Source organism: Phallusia mammillata, chromosome 1 (assembly GCF_965637545.1).
Source record: "Phallusia mammillata chromosome 1, kaPhaMamm4.hap1.1, whole genome shotgun sequence".
NCBI lineage: Eukaryota > Metazoa > Chordata > Ascidiacea > Phlebobranchia > Ascidiidae > Phallusia > Phallusia mammillata.
Window position 1 is genome coordinate 23,536,683 of NC_137252.1, and position 22,573 is coordinate 23,559,255.

Genomic DNA, 22,573 nt, shown 5'->3' on the forward strand with positions numbered 1-22,573 from the left:
ATTAAGACAGTGTACTATAGGCCAGTGGTTCCAAACCTTTTTTGTCGCGACCCAAATACTTACCAAAATTTTGTTTTGTGGCTTCTCGCGACCCATGGATATGCATTCGTACTATTTGGGTTGTATTTTTGTTTGTAAATCAGGAAAGTTTTTCGAAAATTACTACGCTAGTTTGAAAAATAAAAAACATCAAACAAAAATTATACGTTTTTCCGCCAACTTTAGAGCTGGTTTAAGGCATTATGAGCCAGACAACGCTTAACAGTGATCTCACACAAACATTATGACGTCACACACAGAATAATTCATTATCACGCTAAATAGTCATGAAATTGTTATTGGGAAACAATTCATAGCCTTGGGAAACAACAAAATAACGCTATGAAACGTAGATGCTCTAATTTTCATAAAAACTGGCGACCCAACAGAATTTACAGGCGACCCAACTTTGGGTCGCGAAACACTGCTATAGGCCACACAAAAATCACATGTCTGAAAGTATAGTGACACTTTTGTCACGATTTATTGATAGAGCGGGAAAATAATTTTGCCTTTTTGTGATAATCTGAGTTGTCACGTTTTATGGACGGCGTACCTAAAAGCGGAAAACTGTGTAATCACCACATAGAGGCCTGCTGTGCAAGCATGAAAAAGTCATCTCACGTGTTTAAAGCTGACGACATTTGGGTCGCGTCAAAACTTGGTAACTTAAAACCTGTTAAATGGCAATTCATATATGTTGTATTATTAGCCTAGTAGAGCAATTCAATTACCCCGTAAAACTTGACTTGCTTCCTTAAAAATTGTGTAATAAACATTTAAACGTGCAAATTACAATCACTTATTGAATATTTTTTCAACAGCCAGAATTACAATCACAGAGTGTGTTTGGTTTAATCATTGGCCACACTTTACATAAACTGGGTAGGCTAAGCGTTTAAGTAACCAAACTTTATCACAGTTGTTATTTTCAACCAGCGAAATCATTTGTGATTGCCTGATTTACGTTCCCATTTAAGTCCATGTCTATAAGTTAGAAAAGTTTACAAAATAAATGTAGATTATGTCACGAATTGTGTATCAAAAAATGCCCTTAGAGCAGTGGTTCTTAACCTTTTCATAACGGCCGAACCCCTACGATATCCTTCAGCCTTTGGTCGAACCCCAAAGTTACATCCTAGGTTTTTAACCCATTTTGTGTTTCTGCTTACAAACAACGCGAACAATGCTTATTGTTACGTTAAAAAAAGAAAAAAAAAATTTCAGTGCAGGGGTGCACAACCATTTTGCTAGGACGGCCGCATCGAAGATTCTTATTTCATCAACGGTCGCCATTTACCTGATTTTTGTTTCAAATACTTGGTTTATATCATGTATTTACCATCTAATAGCGCCAATAAAGGCCAGATTAATTTCTAGCTTGGTGCACAGATTGAGCTGCACAGCGAGGAGATCAGTCTTAAGTGTATATGATGTCATAATCTGTATTGTGATGCTTGTGGTACCTGTTTTGTTCGCATTGTTGGCACACAATAGGCGTACAAAAAGTCTGACACATATGGTGTCTGGTAATACTCTTTTTAGTACACAAAAACTGTTTAGAGCAGTTTAAAACACCCCTGCCTAAGTTTAACCTTCCAGTGTTTTAATATTTGGCAAATACAAATTGCCGTTTTCAACTATAGACCCTAAAGTTTGACAAAAACGAGTATTTGCATTGCACTTCAAAAAGACCTTCGTCGAACCCCTGATTCGGTGTTGCCGAACCCCTGGCGTTCGATCGAACCCCGGTTAAGAACCACTGCCTTAGAGCAATTAATTATTTTCGCAACAGTACTTATTTTGCTAATGTTTAAACAGAAAGTGGTTAGCTTAAAGTTAGAATGCATTACAATGTCTTAATTTCTTCATCATTGTGTTGTTAACTCTGGGTGTGGTGTACAAATCCCTGCATGTTTGTCGCACTAGTAGACGGGCGTTTCCATAATGAGGTAGGCTAAATACTATCATGGTTTATTGGTAAAAAAATAATTTATGGCTTTTGTTGAGGTATTATAGGTCCACACTCGGACCAGATGTTTTTGCATCCGTCCATAGGTATGATTCATTTGCTTTTCTTTCCTCCGCAAAATAACTGAGCGCACGAGCTAACGCAAATAGGATGTTATTAAGTTTTAAAATTCCCAAAACATATGTTTCCATTTGCTATAAAGGAGGCAACGCAAATACACGAAGTTATCATTTGCTTTGTAAAACCACACAAAGAAATAAGGTGAGTGTTGTGTTATATTACTATATTTTCCGGTTAAAACAAAATGTTGTGTCGGTAGTATTATAAATGCCTGGATTGTTGAAAGGTTCGGTTCAAAGGTGTTGATTGGGTTTACAGATGCTAAAGTAGTTTTCATTTTTAGCTCTTTGGGTCGTCGTTTCTGTGTGGTAGATTTTAACCTAAATTTTGACATGAATTGTCAACATTGTATGTTTTTTTTAAGATGAACAAGCTCTTGCTCCTCACTCTTCTCTTGGGACTCGTCCTCCTTGCATCCGAGACCACTGATGCGAAACGAATCATATACCGAAGACGATACAGGCGATTTTGGGGGTGGAGACGACGACGCTTCTTCAGGCGACGATTCTTTTATCGCCGCGGAGATGAAGGTTTGTAATTAGATTAAAGTTTAAAAAAAATTACATCTGAAATATTTTAAAACTTCACGAAGTTACCAAATTGACACTGCGTACTCGAAAGTTATATTTTGTCAAGAACTGACTAAATTCACCTGATACATATGTTAAATCCTGGCTTTCTTAACGTTTTTGTCCGATATGCGTCATAAGTATACAGCAAACAGTTGAATTTATAATCCGATTTGTTTTCGTTTAGAATCGTCTGAAATGTTTGAAGATGACATGCCAGAAGAGTTTGAAGAAATGGATGAGTAAATAAATGTAAGTTTAATAAAAACTACCACTTTAGCTTTGATAACTTTTTCTTTAAAGTGTTCGTACACGTTAATTTGAAAAAAAAAAAATTCACAGGTATCTTTGGGTGTTTGTTATGCTCCTCTACTGTTCATAGATTTAGGCGACATTGTATTGTGGAAGTTTATTGTGAAAACTTTTGGTTCATGTCTGATAAAATTCTGTTTTGTTTGCAGAAACTCATCAATGTCGGCAAATAGGCTAACATGAAATTTCATTGTTCTTGCTATAATTTTGTTCGACAATAAAATCACAAAAAAAATTATTCCTGTGTATACTGTTCAATGATTTTTTCCCAAATGATAATTTAGCAAAAAAAATTGAACAAAAGCATAATGTTCGTAATGCAACTTGCAAAGTTACTTTTTCAAACAATAAGCAGCCAAAACGTAAAATCACCTAAAAACCGTACAGCTTTGCGGTAGGAAACAACGCAATTAGAAACAAATTAGGAAGAACTGAGAGCGTTTAAACAAATTTAAAAATGCATGACGATGAAAATATTAAGCTATGTAACCAATGACAGAAATGTAGTATTAAATGTAAAAACATGTGTTCTTAGTTGATAAAAATAACCAAATAAAAAAGTATGATAAAAAACTGGAAGGGTGACATGGCACACTTTGCTATAGCGCATACACCACAATCTATTTTGCAACGGTAATATTCCCTATGCTTATTTTATTTAGGGTCCCATATTAGTCATCGTGTTTTATAACCCTGATTTGCTTCTGCAGACAGAAACTCATGGGTCCCCAAAACCGCAAAGTTTTAACAAATAACTATAATAAACTTAAGTGTTATAAAGCAAACACAGTGATTGGTAGTGTGCCTTAAATAATCATGTTATGTAAATTACGAACTGTCTAAATCTCATGCAATTCCGACATTGTTATAAGTTTTTGGGCCTAAATATCGTGAAACAGTGACAGCTCAAAATGGCATATTATACAAACTGTCAAATTGTGATTTTACTCAAATATTGTTGAAACATTTACTCCTCTTAGCGGATAAGGTAAATATTAGGGCTACACGGTGAAACGAAATAATGGACAACTATAAATGCCAAATTCAACAAACTGTTAAAATTTCATCCAAATCAGACTTTGCCTAAAATTTTACCCATTTTAGGGGGCTAGCACAGTAAATACTTGGGCTTTCAAGTCAAACATAGCAAATAGCTCATCTACATGACTACATCTACCATCTGTGTTTCATTCAAATCAATTAAACGTTTCATGGCAAACGAGTTAGACAAACATTGAGAGAGAGAAACAAGAAAACTAATCAAGTAAACTCAATGTGATAAAAATAACGAATTCATATTACAGAATAAATTTGCACTACAAGCCGGCTGCCATCCATAAATAACTTTAATAATGTTACAAGTTAAACTCATGTCAATTGCCTACAAACAGAATCAGTTGGCAAATGTTTTAGGCGGAGCAGGAACGTTCAACTGGTCAGCGGTGGAACTTCTCATAAATTTTACCGCATGACAGCGTGTTGGACATTGGATTGCACAAATCCACAAAGATTTACTGTCGCAGATCAGCAACGTTCGACGTAAACACGCACATTGTATAGTTACTTTGCAAAGACATTGTCAATAAACAAGTTTCTTTTCTGCCACTAGGTGGAACCCTTGAGCACAATAAGCGCTCACCAGAAGCTAGGGCGACTTATACACCGCAATAAAGACACACAAACCACATCGTGATTGTTTTCTCGTTTGTTAAAACTTAGTTTTATCTTCGGTGGGCGGACAATTCCCGCATGTATTATGCTTACCCTAAATCCGCTGTTCAACTGTCCCTTGTATTGCAAATCTGTGCATGGTTGATATTTTTATGGTTTTGGTCACTTCGGTTTAGCTCAACCGATCGGAATTGCACGAGAATGAAGCAAAGTCGATCAATTGTTTTGCGAAGAAAAATGCTAGTTGCCGAAATAAGGTAAAACGGATGTTTGCATGTTATATTGTAATTTTTATTAGTTTAAAGCAGTGGTTCTTAACCTGGGGTTCGCGGACCCCCAAGGGGTCCGTGAGATGGTTTCAGGGGGTCCACGGAGGGAAATATGTTAAGTATCATTAACCAACAGAAGAATATTTTTAAGTTTCTTAAACCGTTTTTACAATCCTGCATACGAGTGCACGCTGTTCATCGCACCTTAATTGGGCCAAGAACATATACTTTTGTAATTGTTTTCGCTATTGTGACATCATAACACACATGGACAATAGACTTTATAGGACAAGTGATTTGTGAAGTTATATATACCAGAAATATTATCAATTTGATGCGTTGGCCACTAAAATACAGAAACGTCATTGATTTTAAAGGACTGTGAAGGCGGATTTAAATGCTTCTAAACTAAAGCATGACAGGGTATAATGCAAGAAATGTGAAACATAAAAAGACTTGCGGTAAATTGCGTTGGGGGTCCGCAAACTTACAAAATTCATAAAAGGGGTCCGTGACCACAAAACGGTTAAGAACCACTGGTTTAAAGTGTTGTTCATTTTTGATCCTGGTTTAGTTATAGTTTTTTGTTTAATTACACTTGATAACTACACAACTTACAATGTGAAAAAAACAATAAAAATTAATTGTTTTATCGATCATATAAATTCACAATATACAAGTAATACGCTTGTTTATTTGCCATAGTATTTTACGTGACATGACATAGTTTTAGTAGCTTTCCAACTCGTCACGTTTTTTGCGAGCCTTATACAACTCATCCCGATGAAAGCAGCTGCAACTGTAAAACTAGTAAACAGCAAGAAAGCAAGTAAGAACAAAAAGTTTTTGTAAAGGTATTAGTTTTCATTGTAAAAGCATCAATTAGTTTTCGCTTTTGAAGACGCATTTGCAGTTGATTGTAGGGCTAGATTTATTGTTGGAGACCTAAACCCAGCACTTGAAAGGTAAATAAATGAAACCGTTTAACAGAGAGAAAATACAAAAATGTGGGCTATGTTCAACTTCAAACACTCTTGAAATAGCAACGGTATAATTGTCATCAATTATGACAACTTTAAGTAAGTTTGTACGTGCCTAATTTTTAAAATTTGCAACGTTTAGATCTACGTAATGTATACAAACAAATGTAAAAGTCTTGACGCCTGTCATTTTTTACAGATGAATAAACTGGAGATTTTCACTCTCCTTTTGGGACTTGTCTTCCTTGCAAATGATGTCACAACGAAGAAGATTTTGATAAAAGCGTTTCGTGAGTGGACTTGGTGGTTACCCAAAAATGAAAGTAATTGTTTTTCAACCTATTTTACAAAACACAGTAAAAATAAGAAGTAATTGGTCGATATCGCTTTTTTGTTGTGGTAATTCGGCTTCTTAAATCCACTTAAGATCCTTAAATATGTTCAACATTGCGTTTCTGTCTTTTTAGAATCGGTAGAAATAGATGGAAACAAACGTACTACAGACCTCGTGGAAGAATGAACTCACTGTTTTAACACGTTTTTTTATTTATTTGTTTTGCGATCCTGACAGTTTTTTTGTTTGATGATGTTCTGCTTTACCGAGTCCAATAGAGATCCAAATAGAGAGTTATATGTTTTGAATAAAAGTTTTCTGGCAAAGGCGTATTGGTATTGAGCAAGGTATACAAGATTCTCTTCAATATGTTTTGTGGATATTGCTGCTGTTGTTTGCATTGGTAAACTTTTGCTGAAAAGCGATCAACGTTATTTTTTTCATTTATAGAAAAACGTTAAAATTACTGAAGGCAACGCAAAAATTGTTTGTTTGCTAGGTAAACAGTCATAAAGACTGTCGAGTTTTTAAGACTCGCCTATAGTCTGAAATCAGGTTTCTTGTCCTTTAAGGCGGCGATTGTGACATTTTTTAGGTTGGGGCGATTTCAGAATAAGCATTAACATAAAGGGTGCATCAGCACAAACATGCTGTGGATTTAGTAATCTTTGCACATACAACTAGCCGATTTGTAATAAAAAGTAAGATATAAGCGCTACATCAATTGTTTGTTAATGTTAAAACATGCAAGAATTGTTTCATAGCTCAGGGGCATTCTTGGGCAAACTCGCAGGATTATACGTTTCTAGTTTCAATAATGGGCTGGTTATCATAAAAAAGAGATTACCGCAACCACAAAAAACACTTATAACACCTATATGCAGACAGACGTAGAGCGAAAAACAAAAGTTACGTTCAGCTAAGGTGCCTAAATATCGATGTTAGGAATATCGATAGAAGCTAACGACGCTTTTTTGGCATTATAAAATAATACGATATTATGCAAAACCGCAAGGTTGTAATCGAAGATCCCCTTAAAGGCTTATAGACAGGTTTATGCAGTGAGTAAACCTATATGAAAACAACAACCTGCAGAATGTGAATGTTGCAGAAATTTAGTTTAATTTTATGCGCAAATGCATGTTTGTGCAAATTGTTTTCTTATTAGTGCAGTATTAGTATAAGCCTGGTTCCATGACACATTTGTATGCATCATTTGCAGTCATCTGCCTACGTTCTTGCAACATTTATTCGCTGGTTTATGTGTCAGCTTAAAACATGCTATTCTACGTTGTAACCAGCTTATGTGACAGATAAAGTTGCCTGTTGAAATTAGCAATTAATCATAGCACTTTGAAACACTATACACAGATCTGTGTATAAGTGTATGGAGAAAAATAACGACCCAAACGTGAACAATAAAGCATGCCGCTTTTTTCGTCTATTTAAGCCGTTATTTTGCTCATAAAAGTATAACACTGTTAATACTGGTTCAAAAAATGGAGAGTACACTGAGGGTAACTATCTGACGAGATGTGAAAAAATAGGATCCGGTGAAAAAATTGCACATTGACAAATTTCGATCCAAAAGTTGTGATCCCCCCCAAAACAAAAAACGCAAAAAACAACGCGATTATGAAAACATCACAAGCATATGTTTTCAGATATTTGGGAACAGAAATTAACTTGGGGAGAAAAAGTCTCAAGACCACCCTCGAGTTTAAAAGCTTTAAGTAGTAAATTTAACATTTATATGTTTGAGTGATTGACAGGTGAAAGGTTAAACGTTGAGTGATTCGTATGTGATCAACGAGCTATTGCAGTATTTGCCACCGAGCAAGTATTCTCGCCGGCGTTATGCTTGACTAAACACGACCTAAACATTTTTCACGTCACGGTTGAAGTGTGGAAGGAATGGCGAGGTTAATGAAATTGTTTCAGGCGATTTTTTTGCAATTGTTTAAACTTTTGCACAACGCAAAAAAGTAGTAAACATATAATTATCATTCAGAAGTTCCAAGAAGGAAAATCTCTGCTACTAAGACGGAAATGTCAGAATAGAAATATAAAATTATTACGTAAACACTTCGACACTTTTTCGTATGTTCGTCATTTCAAACCACAAACGTAAAAACAAGCATTTTCGGACAAAGAGTAACTCTGTTTAGTATTTAAATGTCAACTGCAGTTTAATAATCATTCGCCTCAGTGGCCGTGAATGCTCAGGTGTCCTTAACGCAACAGACTACTAGTTTAAGATAATAAAAATGTAAATAAAATTAGCAATATCGTTGGCAACAACAAAAGAACAGAAATTTAGATCAACGCATAACGTAATATGAAATGTTCTGATTTTAAACTTGAAAAAAATCTTGATGAACAAAAAAACAAACATTTGCCAGTCGCAAAGGTTTGGCAACACAGGCCACAAGAAACCATAACAAAACATCGTCCAGTGTTAGAGAGTGCGAGGTGGACAGGAAAACAAAAACAATCGATCAGTGGTGGACAGTGCAAAGAGGCGGGATCTTGTTTCCGTTAGTCGTGCGTTGAGCGGTTTGCTCTATTTGTCGAAGGATTAGATTAAATGGGAAGTTGGGTCGTAGCATGGGAAAGACTGAGATGGATGAGGTGCTGAGGTGATGGGGCAGCATTTGCTACCGGAGGAAAAACAATAAAAGACAGAGGCAACCATGGTGACTTTGGCCAAAGCGATGCGGTGAAAAGACCACATAGTCATGTTTATGTTGCGTGTTTTGGTAAAGTTTATTGAGCTGTACTGTGAATAAGGAACATTCTTTGTGTGCGCTACTGAAGCTGATGTCACCACCTACATGTGAAGTGTAACCGGCGGTTTGATGAAAAATCGTAAAATTCAAACAGCAACCGTAAGTTTCAAGAACCGTGTCACGAGCGTGAAAATGAATTTAAATGTCTTTAGAGATGAAAGTGATGCAAAAAACGGTTTCTTAGCTTTTGACAAAAAGTGATTATTACAGTGAGCGAATGAGATCGCTGTGTGACAAGAACTGACACGCTATATTAGGCAGGCCATTTTTCTGATGGCATTTTCACAATTTGTTGGGCGACGTTTTTTGACGATGTTTATGGTTTTAAAAACAAAACTGCAAAAAATGCTTGTTTACGGAAATAACCACAACTACATTCATATCTTATCATCACATGATATCACTTGTTAAACACAATCGTTTGCTGTGCGTTAACCGGTGATGCAGCATTAACAATTGTTTTGTGCGCTTAAGTTTTGTGTCAGGACTTAGTTAAATGCGAGTCACAACATCCGGCTGTTTTTTTAGTTTCATCAAATTGAAACACGTAAGGTTTAAGAATGCAGATCAGCCAACCTGTACGACTTCACAATACAGATAAACAGACACGTAAGAGAGCCGTTTGCTGCACTTAGTTGACTCACGACTGTAGGATTCATGATGTTTGATTTTGGTTTTGTTGAAAAAGGCGGTTGTTAATAAAATCCATGAAAAACGGAAAGCAAAATTTTGCTTTGGTACTGCGAATATAAAACGTACTGACTACCAAGTTCATTACGCAATACCACAGGCGCTGCGAGGACGAAAGACTAAAGGGCATATTTGGAGGCTTATTTAAACAGAGAGTTTTGGAATGGAGAAGAGTTTAAAACAATATAGTCTTTTCAAGCGGACCAGCGTATGGACCTGAGTCAAAAAACTAGAACTGAACAAAAAATTTCCGCAAGAGTTTGTATGTGGCCAACATTGAATAACTTTAACAAGACTCACCATAACCCATTAGCACATTACGGTAACACCTGCTTTCGGTCTAAGTACCTCGGTCGTGAGGATTTAGAGCCGACTTAAAACTTTCACAAATCACCCTAGCACGTATCAAGTCGCATCACCTCAACTTCAAGCAGTTTTTGCTTACGCCTGATTTGATTTGAATCCACGTAAGCTTGGACTTTTGCGATAAGGTTTTTTTAATGCATGGGCGGAGTTAGTGATGAAATTGGTGTTTAGGTGGACTTTCGACAGACAGTTAGATAGTAGGTGTTAAAATTGCAACGGTAAAATTCAGAAAAAGCAAGTGAAGTAAATAATGTGCATGAAACTGTATTGATTGTGTTTGCCTTAACGCTTCATTTTTTTCGTATTGCACACCAGTGTTTCGGTGGACTCCAGTTTGTAGATTGAGACATTCCACTTTGGTTCAGCTCGTATATTATACCGCTATGTAACGCTCATTGCGCAAAAAAGGGAATCTTTCCACAAAAGCAAATTCAACAATAAAACCGCAGTGTTAGCAAATACCTAAAACCACATCCCAAGTTAAAAGAGGCGAAACACAAAACGTCGGGTACTCGGCAGAAATTTCAGTGAACTTAATCGCAGAGGAGATAGTTTTTTAAAGCTAAGGTGACGACCCCCGGCAGGTGCCAAGTCGCAAGTTCTAGAATTCGATATAACGTCTGATCCACATCAAACGTGATTTGTTTGTAAGCCCGGTGGTCGTGTGCTAGATGACCCAGCAGATTGAGATGGTTTTAAAAAAGGTTGTTTTGACAGTTCTTGCAACATCGGAATCACGTAACTCACTAACATAGTTTTTGTTGTGTTTGTACGGAAAACATGTGTGTTTTTTACGTATCGAATGATCCCAGCTATTGGGGGTATGTACAAACTATTGATCCAAAAATAGTTAGCTTATTATCCAAACCGAGTGTTATTTCGCGTTGTCAACTGTTATTTCTGAGAGGTGAAATGACATACCGACAAAAAACGCAAAACATTTAACAGTAAATTCTCGCAAAATAGGCCTATTATTGTAAGTTGGTTATAATTAAAAATAGATTGAAGTGAAGTGGGTCAATTACAGCTGTGTAGTTCAGCTGAGAACTTTTTCTTTGACATACAACTCTGGGAAGCCTGTTAGTAATAATTTCGCAAGTTTATCTACATCAGACTTGGCTCACATTTCGTAAACTGGTACGTTTTCCGATTTATCACGCAAATAGTTTCCGACGTTCTGACGCAAACACTTCAAAACAATGGCTTCGAGAAGTAATACTAGATAACACTCTGTATCGCGTATCCTGACGCAAGCAGCTGCTAAAAGGTGTCAAGTTGTCAAAAAGGGGACGCAAACTATCAACTTCGCAATTTCTGTACCTAATTGTCTATTTCTTGTTTTAACTTCAAAGAAAGATGTTTCAGAAATTATAGATTTTAGTACTATTGACTTTTGTGCGCCAAATTTGTATCCCAGAAGATACAAGTTGTCAAATTTTAGTAGCTTTACGCAGTTAACTTTAAACTGATTTTAAAAATGCTTAGTTACTTAACGTATTCGGACCTTAACACTGTTAAAATATGTTAGAAACATATATGTTAGAAAACGATTAGAAAAAATTCGAAATCAAAGAACACGGCTGCCGAAAAATCAAGTAAAAAACACACGTTAAAGCTAGATGTAAAATTGGCTACTATTCCATAGTTTACCCGTTGGACGTCAAAACAAGTGGGTTTAAGAAGGATGGGGGCACAGGAAGGGTCAACAGTACGCACCCAAGGCGCAAGTAGACAGCCACACTAAAAGCATCTCGTACAGAAAGTGGGGCGACCTTGTTTTGGGGTGGAAAGTTTAAACAAATTTGTGAGACCTTGACTGCATGGGGGTAAAACGTGAGAAAAAGGAGTTGAGTGGATGAAAGCTGTAAATTCTCCGTTTCTGCAAGTTTCATGGCCACAAGCAACAGCGGTGAACTAGTGTACAACAGAAACAAAGCAGACTGATAAAAATGTGTGGTACTTTTTAATCTTGTTTTTTTGGTTTATCGTAAGTTAGGCTTCTTTTCTCAATCTTATTTTTCACGTTTTTTTCTTCGCTGTAGTTAACGATGAGATGAGATCGGAATTGAAGTGTTATTTTCAAGCACTCACGTAAAACAAAGAGTTGAACAATAAAAATGCATGTCAATGATTTAAACCAAACTGGAGGTTTATTATGGCAAGGTAGCCATCAATGAGGCTTCGATGCAAATACAATAGGTTATCATATAGTTTCAATACCATTAACGAAATTTAGCTTTGGTCAAACGCAGTGAATCATTCAACGTTGTGCAGCCAATATGATATAATTTTGCAAACAAGTGTCAGGGCATAACAAGCTGAAGTCGTGCAAGAAAGTAGTTCGAAGCATAACACTTTTTAAAACCCAATGCTACTGCACACGGAAGGAAGTCAAGCTGCTACAACCAGGCCATGTCCGGTTAATTTCAAAGTTAAACGACGTATAAATCTAATTCTAAAGCATTGCAAACGATTTTTACCACCGACTTGCGACTGCGTTGAAGTACACAGCTGTTTGTAAACAATTACTTCGTTTGTTGCACTACAATTGTTCAGTTTTTAACGCTTGCAATTGGGCGTAAATGTTTGTTTTAAACCCTTCTATTTGTGTTAAAAAACGGTGTCTTTACCCTTAAACAGTTCTCCTACTCATGCCACAAAAGGGGTTGACCAAAATTCGGCAGAAACCACAAATCTGGTGCCAGGGACGTCAGACTTTTTTCAACTTTCTGCGGGCTTGTGCAAGCAACCGCGACGCAATTACCTCGTTTACAAGGAAAAATCTTTAGGGGCTTCAACTTCTGTCATAACAGCGAAGGTTGACGTAGTAAAGCTCAGTTCGGACTATTTGGACCAGAAACAATTAGCATCACAGCGCTTACTTGTTTAGTAATTTGATTGTAATAGAATCAGTTTTCATGTAACAATTGCAGAGCGATTTCTAAAAACACATAAGTTAGATCAGTTAATTTCGCAACGCTTTGACGAATCTAAGGAGTTTTTGTCAGTTATGTAGCTCTAAACGGTAAACTTGTCGAATTTGTTTTTCATTTTTTTTGCCGTGATGTAAAACGGTTGCGCTTATGTCTTAGAAACGAGTGCATGACATTCTAAAGATTACGAATGTAGATCGGTAACCACTTCAAATTTCGAGATTTTTCATTTTATCTCGCGTATCGCAAATGTAAACAGACATGTGTCGAAAAAACGAAATGTATCCAAAACCTAAAATAAATTATCGCACACAAAAGTTTAAGAGCGAGTTAACAATACGTAGCTTTGGTGTAAAATGTTTACAATTAAAGGAAGGTGCTTGTTGGTCTGTTGTTGCATCCTAGGTTTACAATGGCCCATCGCTGAAGGAAGGGCGTATGGTAAACACTGACTTCTCGTATTGAACACATTATTTTCAGGTAGCAAACAAACTACTAAAAACAGGAATTTCCCACATAAAACCGGACATTTCAGTACAATTCCCAGTCACAAAAGCTTCAAATTGAAACTCGCTTTTGACATACAAACAGTTTGCAGATTTGAAACCATTACAGTGTGCACATAAGACTTAAAGACCGCAATAATAACATTTAAATGTTATTGAGAGAAAGAAATTAAAAAATGAAATGTGAAGGCTATTAGCAGTTGTGCCAGTATTTTTGTATGAAAAGGATCTGCAGTACTAAATTGGCAGTAAAACTTCCACCTTTAAACTGTTGTAGTGGATAAGAGAGTGCTTCAAGTTGGTATTGACAAGCGGTTACAATTTTAATTTGAAATCCAGTGACATCTTTTCTTAGGGACGACACGATTTACAAAAAGTTTGTTCATTTCAGTTACTGTAGGGACCAATCCCTAACATTTTTCACGTGGCTTTGTACATAACAAACAAAGGGGTATCCCCGGAACGACGGCGCAGTTATGCTTGTAGCACTGAAAACAACTCTTCTGTTGTTCGGCCTCGCCTGCTTTGTTGGGTTGTCAGGTTCAACAGAGTCGTGTAAGTAGCAGTAATGATGTATTACTTTTTACATACATTTCATTAACAATCATTTTAATGTTTATGTGCAACGTTGTTGCATATTTGTTATTTCATATTAATCTGTTATAGTTTTGTTTTGCATTTTTGTACAAATTAACTTTTTGTCTTTAGACAACCCGTGCTGTTCGTATCCATGTGAAAACTTGGGAGTTTGCTCATGGAAACTGGCAGAAAAATATGAGTGTGATTGCACAGGAACCGGCTATTATGGAAAGAATTGTCAAACACGTAGGTTGATATGTGGCACATTTTAAGAATGATTTAACACAATTAAATTTGTTTGTAATCATATTGAAGTATGTATACTATGGAATATTGGTAAATGTTTTGTTGTTTAAATTGACAGCTTACATGTCTACGAGAATTACAAACTGGATCAAACCTTCAAAAGAAACCGTTTTCCATCTGACGATCAACTACCCGTGGTTCTGGGCAATTTTTAACAACATTCCGGCACTAAGGAAGTGGTTCATGAAAACTGTACTAAAAAGTGAGTCTTGTGTCTTAAGAACGTAAAAGTAAAAAAATAACAAACAAATGACACAAGACTCAAAGATGACCGAACATGTATTGTTGATTTTCTCAACCCATCGAAAAAGTGCGATGTAAAGAATTGGAAAGACGTAATTAAGCGTTTAATCCAGATTTGTAAGTCGAGTCGGATTCGGGTTTAAAAGTTGGGAATCAAAACCGGGCAGAAACGGGCATGATTTTGAACACTTTTACATTATACCGTCATAAGTAAACTTTTTTACACGAATGTGCATGTGTACGTCGTGTGTATCAATTTTTGCCATACAATCAAATATTACGTATAGATTTGGTACATTCTAAATTGGTGAATTTTGTAAATAAAGTTTCTTGCCAAATTTGGGCATTAAAGAAATAATCGTGTTGGAGTGGGCTCGCATGTTTAAAGCTTAAGCCCTAGAACTTTCAAACGCAGTTCCCCGCAATAAACGAAAATTTGCACTTCTTTCGGCAAAACAGATATCAAAAAAAGCTGTAGTATAGTCAAACGCTTAACCAACTTTACGATTCTCAAAACACTGTACGTAACAACCGGCATCAGTAACGACCACAAGAACGTGTTCCGCGCGACAAAAACGCAGTGTTTACTCCGTAACAGTGCGAACAGACGGGAAGCTGAACGACAATCGGACGGACACTCAAAAAACGTCCGACACCATAAAGCCCGGATACCGCTGGTTATCTGGATGTACATCGTTTTGCTGGTTTAACGTCCGCGCACAAGCATTGAAACTAATCTGCGTGTTGTGTAACTAGGCAATTATATTCGTTTTCATGCGTCATGTCGAAAATGGGGGGTTAAGTGGGTTGATGTGAAAAAAGGCTATGCTTGTTAACAAGGCAAACTTATCCTAAGAGATTTTTGAAATTGTATTGTAGTTCACGTTGGGTTGCGATTAATACCGTTGCAACGTATCGTATAATTTTTTTATTTGCTAGACTTGAAACGTGAATGTGCCCATTTGCTACGTCATAATTTTTTAACGTGAAGTAATTTTACGAAAATACCGATAGACACACACGCCAGCTTTTTAGCACCCACGCAAATAGCTTCAGAGTCCAGGTAGTCACGACAAACGAATGATACCCCAGGTTGGCCTTGTTTCAAGGAATGGACTTTTATCCTTTCTAACAACTACTTTTCACACAGTGCGTATTGGTGTCGTACCTGACCCTTCTCCATACAGAGGAAAGGGACATTACCCATCGTGGGAAGCCTACAATAACAACAGTCAGTACGTAAGAACATTGCCTCCCGTTCCTGAAGGTTGCCCCACTCCTATGGGCGTTAAAGGTAACATTTTCATTATGTCTACTGCAGATGTAATGCCAAATCGCAGCCAAAGAAAGAGTTCATGAAAAACAAGTCATTCGTCCTTAAGATTTTGAGGTATATGTATTTCGCCTTAACACCATCATCAGTATCTTATTCAATTAGAATGTGGATTGGAATCTTGATTGTAACTGAGTAAGATACAGATGATGCTGTTAGGACAGAAATAAATATATCAAAATCTTAAGGATAAAGCATTTGTATCAAACTTTGCGGGACCCCCATAAAATAATTTTTTTGAATGTAATACAAGTTGGCTACATCAAAGAAAAAAGATGCATACACATCCAAACCACACCACAAAGGTTGACTTGAATTAAACGGTTAACTGAAACGCATTGCCCTGTTATTTGGATCGGTCGTTTCTACATTAATATCGCAACTTAGCTAGAGTGTTACAAGGTTGTATTTATTACGTCACAATTGATCAATGGTGTAACAAAGGTTAACAATATTGCACAGGCGAGCATTGCTGTTCGAAACAGTGATACTATAAATCATTCGTGTTCGGATTGCTACTCCCCGTGCAACCCTTAAAGTTCACGGAACCCCGGTTGAAGAACTCTGACATAACTGCTTGGGGTTACAAAAGTACAAAACTGAATGGGTTGGGACGCACGGTCACTTGACGAATGGTTTAACAAAAAGTGCTTTTGTATGAAGAAAAATGTCAAGGGGTGCTTTTATACGTCACATAAGAGTAAAAGCTGAACAAAACAAATTATACAACAACAAAAAGTGAGTCCTGGCTAAAATAAACATGCAGGTAGACTTTACGCCCCAATAAATCGACCTCACAGGGGTTAAAAGCAGGTCAAGCGCACTGCCTATGCCGCAGTGTAAGTCATTTGTGTATGGGTCGCGCAAATGGTGGCCAACTCCTGAAAATAGCTTGGTATTCTGACAGTCATACCGAGCAAGTCACCAGAATAGTATTGACAATTCTTTAAACACCAGGCAATAACTTTACAGACATTAAATGTAACACAAACACTACATTTGTCCAGGTCCTAAAGTGCTTCCTGATGCCCGTGCGCTTGTAGAGAAGTTCTACGCTCGTAAAAAGTTCGTGCCATGCCAGGAACGAACCAGTGTGATGTTTCCATATTTCGCACAACATTTCACGCATCAGTTTTTTAAAACCGACTGGGTAAAAGGCATGCCTTTCCAGTGGGGTGACCATGGGGTAAGTATAGGACGTGTATGTTGTATTTATATGGGACATAGGTGTAAACATCACGCAATACACCCATAAACTGCAGTAAACTTCAACGCCTTATCCCGAAACAAACTTATCAACGAATCGCCCACTATATTGTTCTATCAAACAAACATCAAACAGGTTGCGACAAGTAACATCACATATAAGCGTACACTTCATAACAAATCACCACATCCTTCCCACACAGGTGGACATGTCCCAGGTATATGGACACGACTTGGATCGACAACACGAACTTCGTAGTCATAAAGACGGCAAACTGAAGTACAGCGTCATCAATGGCGAAGTTTGGCCCCCACTTATCACAGAAGCTAATGTGACTATGTGTGCTTCTGACCGCATCGATCCTAAATACCGGTTTGCATTGGGTCATCCAACTTTTGGAATGCTGCCACCGTTGCTGGTGTTTTCAACAATTTGGCTCAGGTAAAAAAGTCGATGTACGACAGATTTGAGCGTCCCTAAGTCAAATAAAGTCTGATTTACCTTTTCAGTAAGTTGTAGGAAAATAAGTTAAACCAATGAATCCATAGTAGGTGTCCGTAGGCCTTCTAGAGATCTTGTTGTCAATTCAGCCGCAAAAGTCACTAACTAATGACATGTAAAAACATAAATTAAACCGTCAGTGGAATAGTTGTGTCACCAAGCACTGGCCCAACAAGATACCCTTTGCTTACCACATACAAAAAAATGAAATAAGAAACACTTTAATTGCAGCAAAACATCGTCAAGAAAATTCCATTTCGTATTTTCATTTCTATGCCCAGTAGCTGATATAATTCAACCACAACGAATAGATTTCTTTTTTACCCCTGCTTACAACATTGCCTCAACCCACTAATATGTGTTTTCAGGGAGCACAACAGAGTTTGTGACATACTCTTGGAAGAAAATCCACTTTGGGACGACGAAAGAATATTTCAAGCAGCTAGACTTATTTTGATCGGTAAGCGTTTTTTGACTGAGAAAAGAAGCCACTTGTACCGCTTTAAACGACTTTTTCTTCAAAGAAACGTTAATTCTAAGTAGTAACAATGTTAGGATGAAACAAAACATGTCAGCTGTAGATTATTTCAAGTGTGATATTGATAGAGATTTACATCTCAATTTAAAAAAGCGCCAACATAATTCTTATTTCAGGAGAAACAATCAAGATTGTAATTGAAGACTACGTCCAACATCTCAGTGGGTTTACTTTTAAACTGCTCTACGACCCAACCCTCATGCACGGGGAACACATCAGCTACATGAACCAGATTCACATCGAGTTCGACATGCTTTACCATTGGCACGCGCTTGTACCCGATTACATTGAGGTCGGTGACAAAGCATACAAACTGAGGAACCTCTTGTTCAACCCAAAACCTTTCGTGGAAGGCGGTTTGTCACAAGTTGTCGAAAGTTCCTCACATCAGTTTGCTGGAAAGGTAGGAATCTAAATTTTTGGCAGAACGGAATGGTGCAACAAAATACTCAAAGCTTTCCAGTTGATTATGTCAGTTTACACGGACATGTTGTTTGTTTTAATCAATTCTTCTTTAACTAAGCCTGTTTGTTGTGTTAATTTAAAGATAATATGTATGCATATTGCTCGGAGATGACGTCGGATGCTAAGCGATGAAACTTTGCAAATCATGTATGCATGTATACTGACCACAAAAATATAAACACGGAGTTTACAGATACAAGATGTGTTTTCATTTATAGGTCCAGGCGGGACAGGGCTACGGCACCTTGCAGGTTGCTATAGAAACACTCAAGGACAGTCGATTAATGCGACTTCAACCATTTAATCACTACAGGAAAAAGCTTGGTTTGAAACCTTACACTTCATTCGAGGACTTTACAGGTTATTATAAAAAGACAATTTTCGACAAATAAATCAAATGTTTAACAAAGTAGATGCTAGAAATAAAACATATTTTTGTTTTCTAATACATATGTATTTTTTCATCCACTGTCCCTTGCAGATGATAAGGAGTTGGCTGCAGGTTTAAAGGAAATGTACGGAGATATTGATGCATTGGAAATGTATGTTGGATTCATGTTGGAAAAGAAACGACAGAAACAACTGTTTGGATCGACTCTAACAGAACTTGGAGCGCCATACTCATTGAAAGGTGTTTAACAGGATCTTTTTACAAGCAATTTGGAGCATGTAAAGATCATAAAAAAGCAGAACGCACATCAGAAACAAGAAATGCCAAATATATTCAAGCAAACCAATTTATTAACATACATGTCGTCAAACGCTGGAATAAATTACCAAAGCTAAAACTTGACGCGTTGCGCCACCGCGCGAAACCAATATTTACAACCAAACGCCGCTATAGATTTATGATCAGCAGAGGTGGTATTACCCGTAGACTCATCAATATAGCTTTTTTAACAAGGCATTTTTTTCAGGTCTTCTTGCTAATCCCATCGGGTCCCCACCATGGTGGAAGCCCAGCACATTCGGTGGCGAGCGAGGTTTCAATATTATCAAGACCACAACCCTAAAGGTAATAGTTTTTTAACAACAAAATCCATAGAAAACGTCGCAGGTTTCGTGCTCTTTGCCGTTGCTATTTATACTGTTGTGGATAGGGTCTAATGTAAAACTGTATTCTTGTCATTTTAAGGATCTCGTTTGCCGCAACTTGGTTGGATGTCCTACAGGTGTCTTCGTGGTGCCACCGGGCACTAAGCATTACACCGACCCCCGAAATTCCCCCAAAGATAACACTTCAAAGATTCTCATGGGACTTCAGTTCGACGCACAAACATCAGAAAACCCCGATCATGGATACGAGGAAAAATACGATGCGAAAAAGGAAATGGGAAAATCCGCTGAGATTAAGACTGAGTTGTGATTCGGTTGACATGGTTTAAAATTCAATTTACTTGGGGGGGGGGCTAACAAATGTTAAAAAGTAATGCTACAGTAATTTCTTGGTATGTTGGTTTGATGATTTTCGTCTTATAAATAATTTCACACACAAAAAAAGTTTAACATATACCATTATCCCCAGTGCTCAACAAAGCTTTAGTCGATCACGCCATTACTGTGCGAATTGCGCTATCAATTGCCATTTGGTACAGTACTACTTAAACAAAACAGGTTTCGAACATAGCAGTGTTGCCATTTAAATTATTTGTAAGGTTACAAGTTAAACCCAAATTTGCGGCATTATGATGACATTTTTTTCTATAAGCCGCATGGTGTTTGTAAGCCGGTTTTGTTCGATTGTGTTTCTTTTATAACCGGAAATAAAATTATGTACTCTTTGCTTGGAATAAACTTGCTTGTGTGATAGAGTGACAGCTTCTCATATATCCCGTTTCCATGGTCGCTGGTCCAATCGGACATTTCCACTCTTTTCGCCGATCGAACGCAAAAATAGCGTTTTAGTGAACCTCCTCGCAAGGAGGTCCGATTGAAACTGCCGGTGTTTGGCTTTAAACAGTTAAGTGAAGGTGCAGTTATCATCAATGCCTTTAAAGCGAATTGTAGGATAAAGTTATTGCATGTAATTATGGTTTTCCCCAAAAGTAACGTGGCTGCTGCTGGTCCGATCGGACCACAATTTGCAACAAGTCTGATCAGACCGACCGCCATGGAAACGGGATAATAGAAAATTACTTGACAGAAAGATATGTGTGTAATTTATCACATATATTTTACTGCATGGCCACATAATACAATAATCAAAAGAATTAAAGAAAAATATCTAAAAAGCATTTAAAACTGGGCTACATGAACCCAACAGTAGGTTCCCCAATTGATTTGTTTCATGGTTAATCACACAAAAGGACTTTAATGAAAGGTTCCCTTTTTTCTATGCTCATACTAGGATGGATCAATTACATTGCCTAAATGTGTAGCAATGGCTGAGCCACGTTGTGTGTCGCGTGTAAAGCTTAGTCCTGTAACATGTGCAAATTGTTTGTTTTTTAACTAAACAAACGTTAAACAACAGCATCATTAATGTATCGAAGAAACTACATCAGGAATCTCCAACACGCGGCCCGTGGGCCACATGTGGCGCGAAGCAATTTTTTTGCAATTATTTAGTCATATATTTTTGCTTTTACGGACTTACGGTGCGACCATAATAGAAAATTATCGAGAATAGCGCCATGAAGCAATGTGCCAGGGTTGGGTAACGAGTCCTATCAGTCGAGTCTCAAGTCAAGTCAAATCAGAAGGGGTTCGAGTCTCAAGACGCGACTTTTGTACCTAAAAAAGACACCGCTTGCATCATTACAGGGAACTTATCCCATCAGCGTCCCTTTCTTAGAGTAGGATCAACTTTAATGAAACACGTTCAATGACACTCATTAAACAGCTTGGACAAGAACGTCAATCTGTTCAAAGGAGTTTTTGAAAACCCAAAATTCATATTTTACTGCATGCGCTAGAGCAGTGTTTCCCAACCTATGGGTCGCGACCCAAAGTTGGGTCGCCTGTTTTTGTGACAACAAGAGCATTAACTCTTTGACTTCGTTTCGTAGCGTTACTTTCTAAATACAACGGTAACGAGCTTATTGTTGAACTTGTTTCGCTTTTACACTTCTATAGGCCTAATAGCGCTTCCAAAACTGCGAAGTATTTTTATCATTTAATTTGGTAAATGTAGTGTAATTTGATGTTCAATATAGGATTCTCCTCTACCCAGTAATGCCGTATTGTTTGCGCATAATCGTTACATTTCTTTGTCTATGATGTAACAAACTGTTTAAATTGTTGCCCCAAAAATAGTTTTTAAGACAACTTGACGTGATAATAGTTAGTTCTTTTGTGACGTCATATTAGCTGATAAAGCTTTGAGTCAGATTTTTAAATTTTTCAAACTAGCGTAATATTTGAAGACAAAAATACAACAAAAAAATAGTAAGAACGCATGCGCCCATGGGTCGCGAGAAACCACAAAACAAAATTTTTGGAAGTATTTAGGTCGCTTCAAAAAAAGGTTGGGAACCACTGCGCTATAGCGTTTGTACAGTAATATAAGCGCTTAAAAGCGAATACCTTTACAACGCCTATAACCCCCACAAAGCAGCGATTTCGTTACGTTAAAATTAAGCATAAATAACTTCGCATCAAACAGTAAAATGTTGCTGTTGTTAGGTTGAAGCCAACTGAACAGGTTATGCATTATTAAAAATCTCCGTCAAGTCGAGTCTTTTCACAACTGAGACTCGAGTCAAGTCAAGTCTTTTAAAAGGGGGTCTTGATTCTTACTCGAGTCGAGTCACTGACTCAAGTCTTCCCATCACTGCAACATGCAGATAAAATCATGACAGAGACTTTTTCGCGTTGGAAAAAGAATTCACGCTTTTTTCTACTCCAATGTC

General features: G+C 37.3%; 2 protein-coding genes and 1 long non-coding RNA gene across 3 annotated transcripts; all 3 read left to right on the plus strand.

The window, feature by feature from the left end:
- Nucleotides 1-2,146: 2,146 nt before the first annotated feature.
- LOC145209253 (uncharacterized) lies at nucleotides 2,147-3,250 on the plus strand. The gene is made up of 4 exons (XM_080079519.1): nucleotides 2,147-2,272; nucleotides 2,496-2,661; nucleotides 2,888-2,952; nucleotides 3,162-3,250. Exons 1-3 carry the CDS (start codon nucleotides 2,162-2,164, stop codon nucleotides 2,944-2,946), a joined length of 336 nt encoding a protein of 111 aa, XP_079935645.1. The 5' UTR covers nucleotides 2,147-2,161; the 3' UTR covers nucleotides 2,947-2,952; nucleotides 3,162-3,250.
- Nucleotides 3,251-5,722: 2,472 nt separating this feature from the next.
- On the plus strand, nucleotides 5,723-6,594 carry LOC145234727 (uncharacterized). Its single transcript, XR_013861323.1, has 3 exons — nucleotides 5,723-5,917; nucleotides 6,132-6,255; nucleotides 6,400-6,594. It is a non-coding gene; the product is annotated as an uncharacterized LOC145234727 (long non-coding RNA).
- A 7,238-nt stretch (nucleotides 6,595-13,832) lies between these two features.
- Nucleotides 13,833-20,505, plus strand: LOC145223303 (prostaglandin G/H synthase 2-like). Its single transcript, XM_080089711.1, has 12 exons — nucleotides 13,833-14,105; nucleotides 14,259-14,375; nucleotides 14,494-14,637; nucleotides 15,829-15,972; nucleotides 17,019-17,197; nucleotides 17,421-17,659; nucleotides 18,088-18,179; nucleotides 18,374-18,660; nucleotides 18,941-19,082; nucleotides 19,204-19,353; nucleotides 19,640-19,737; nucleotides 19,858-20,505. Exons 1-12 carry the CDS (start codon nucleotides 14,027-14,029, stop codon nucleotides 20,086-20,088), a joined length of 1,902 nt encoding a protein of 633 aa, XP_079945837.1. The 5' UTR covers nucleotides 13,833-14,026; the 3' UTR covers nucleotides 20,089-20,505.
- Nucleotides 20,506-22,573: the final 2,068 nt, after the last annotated feature.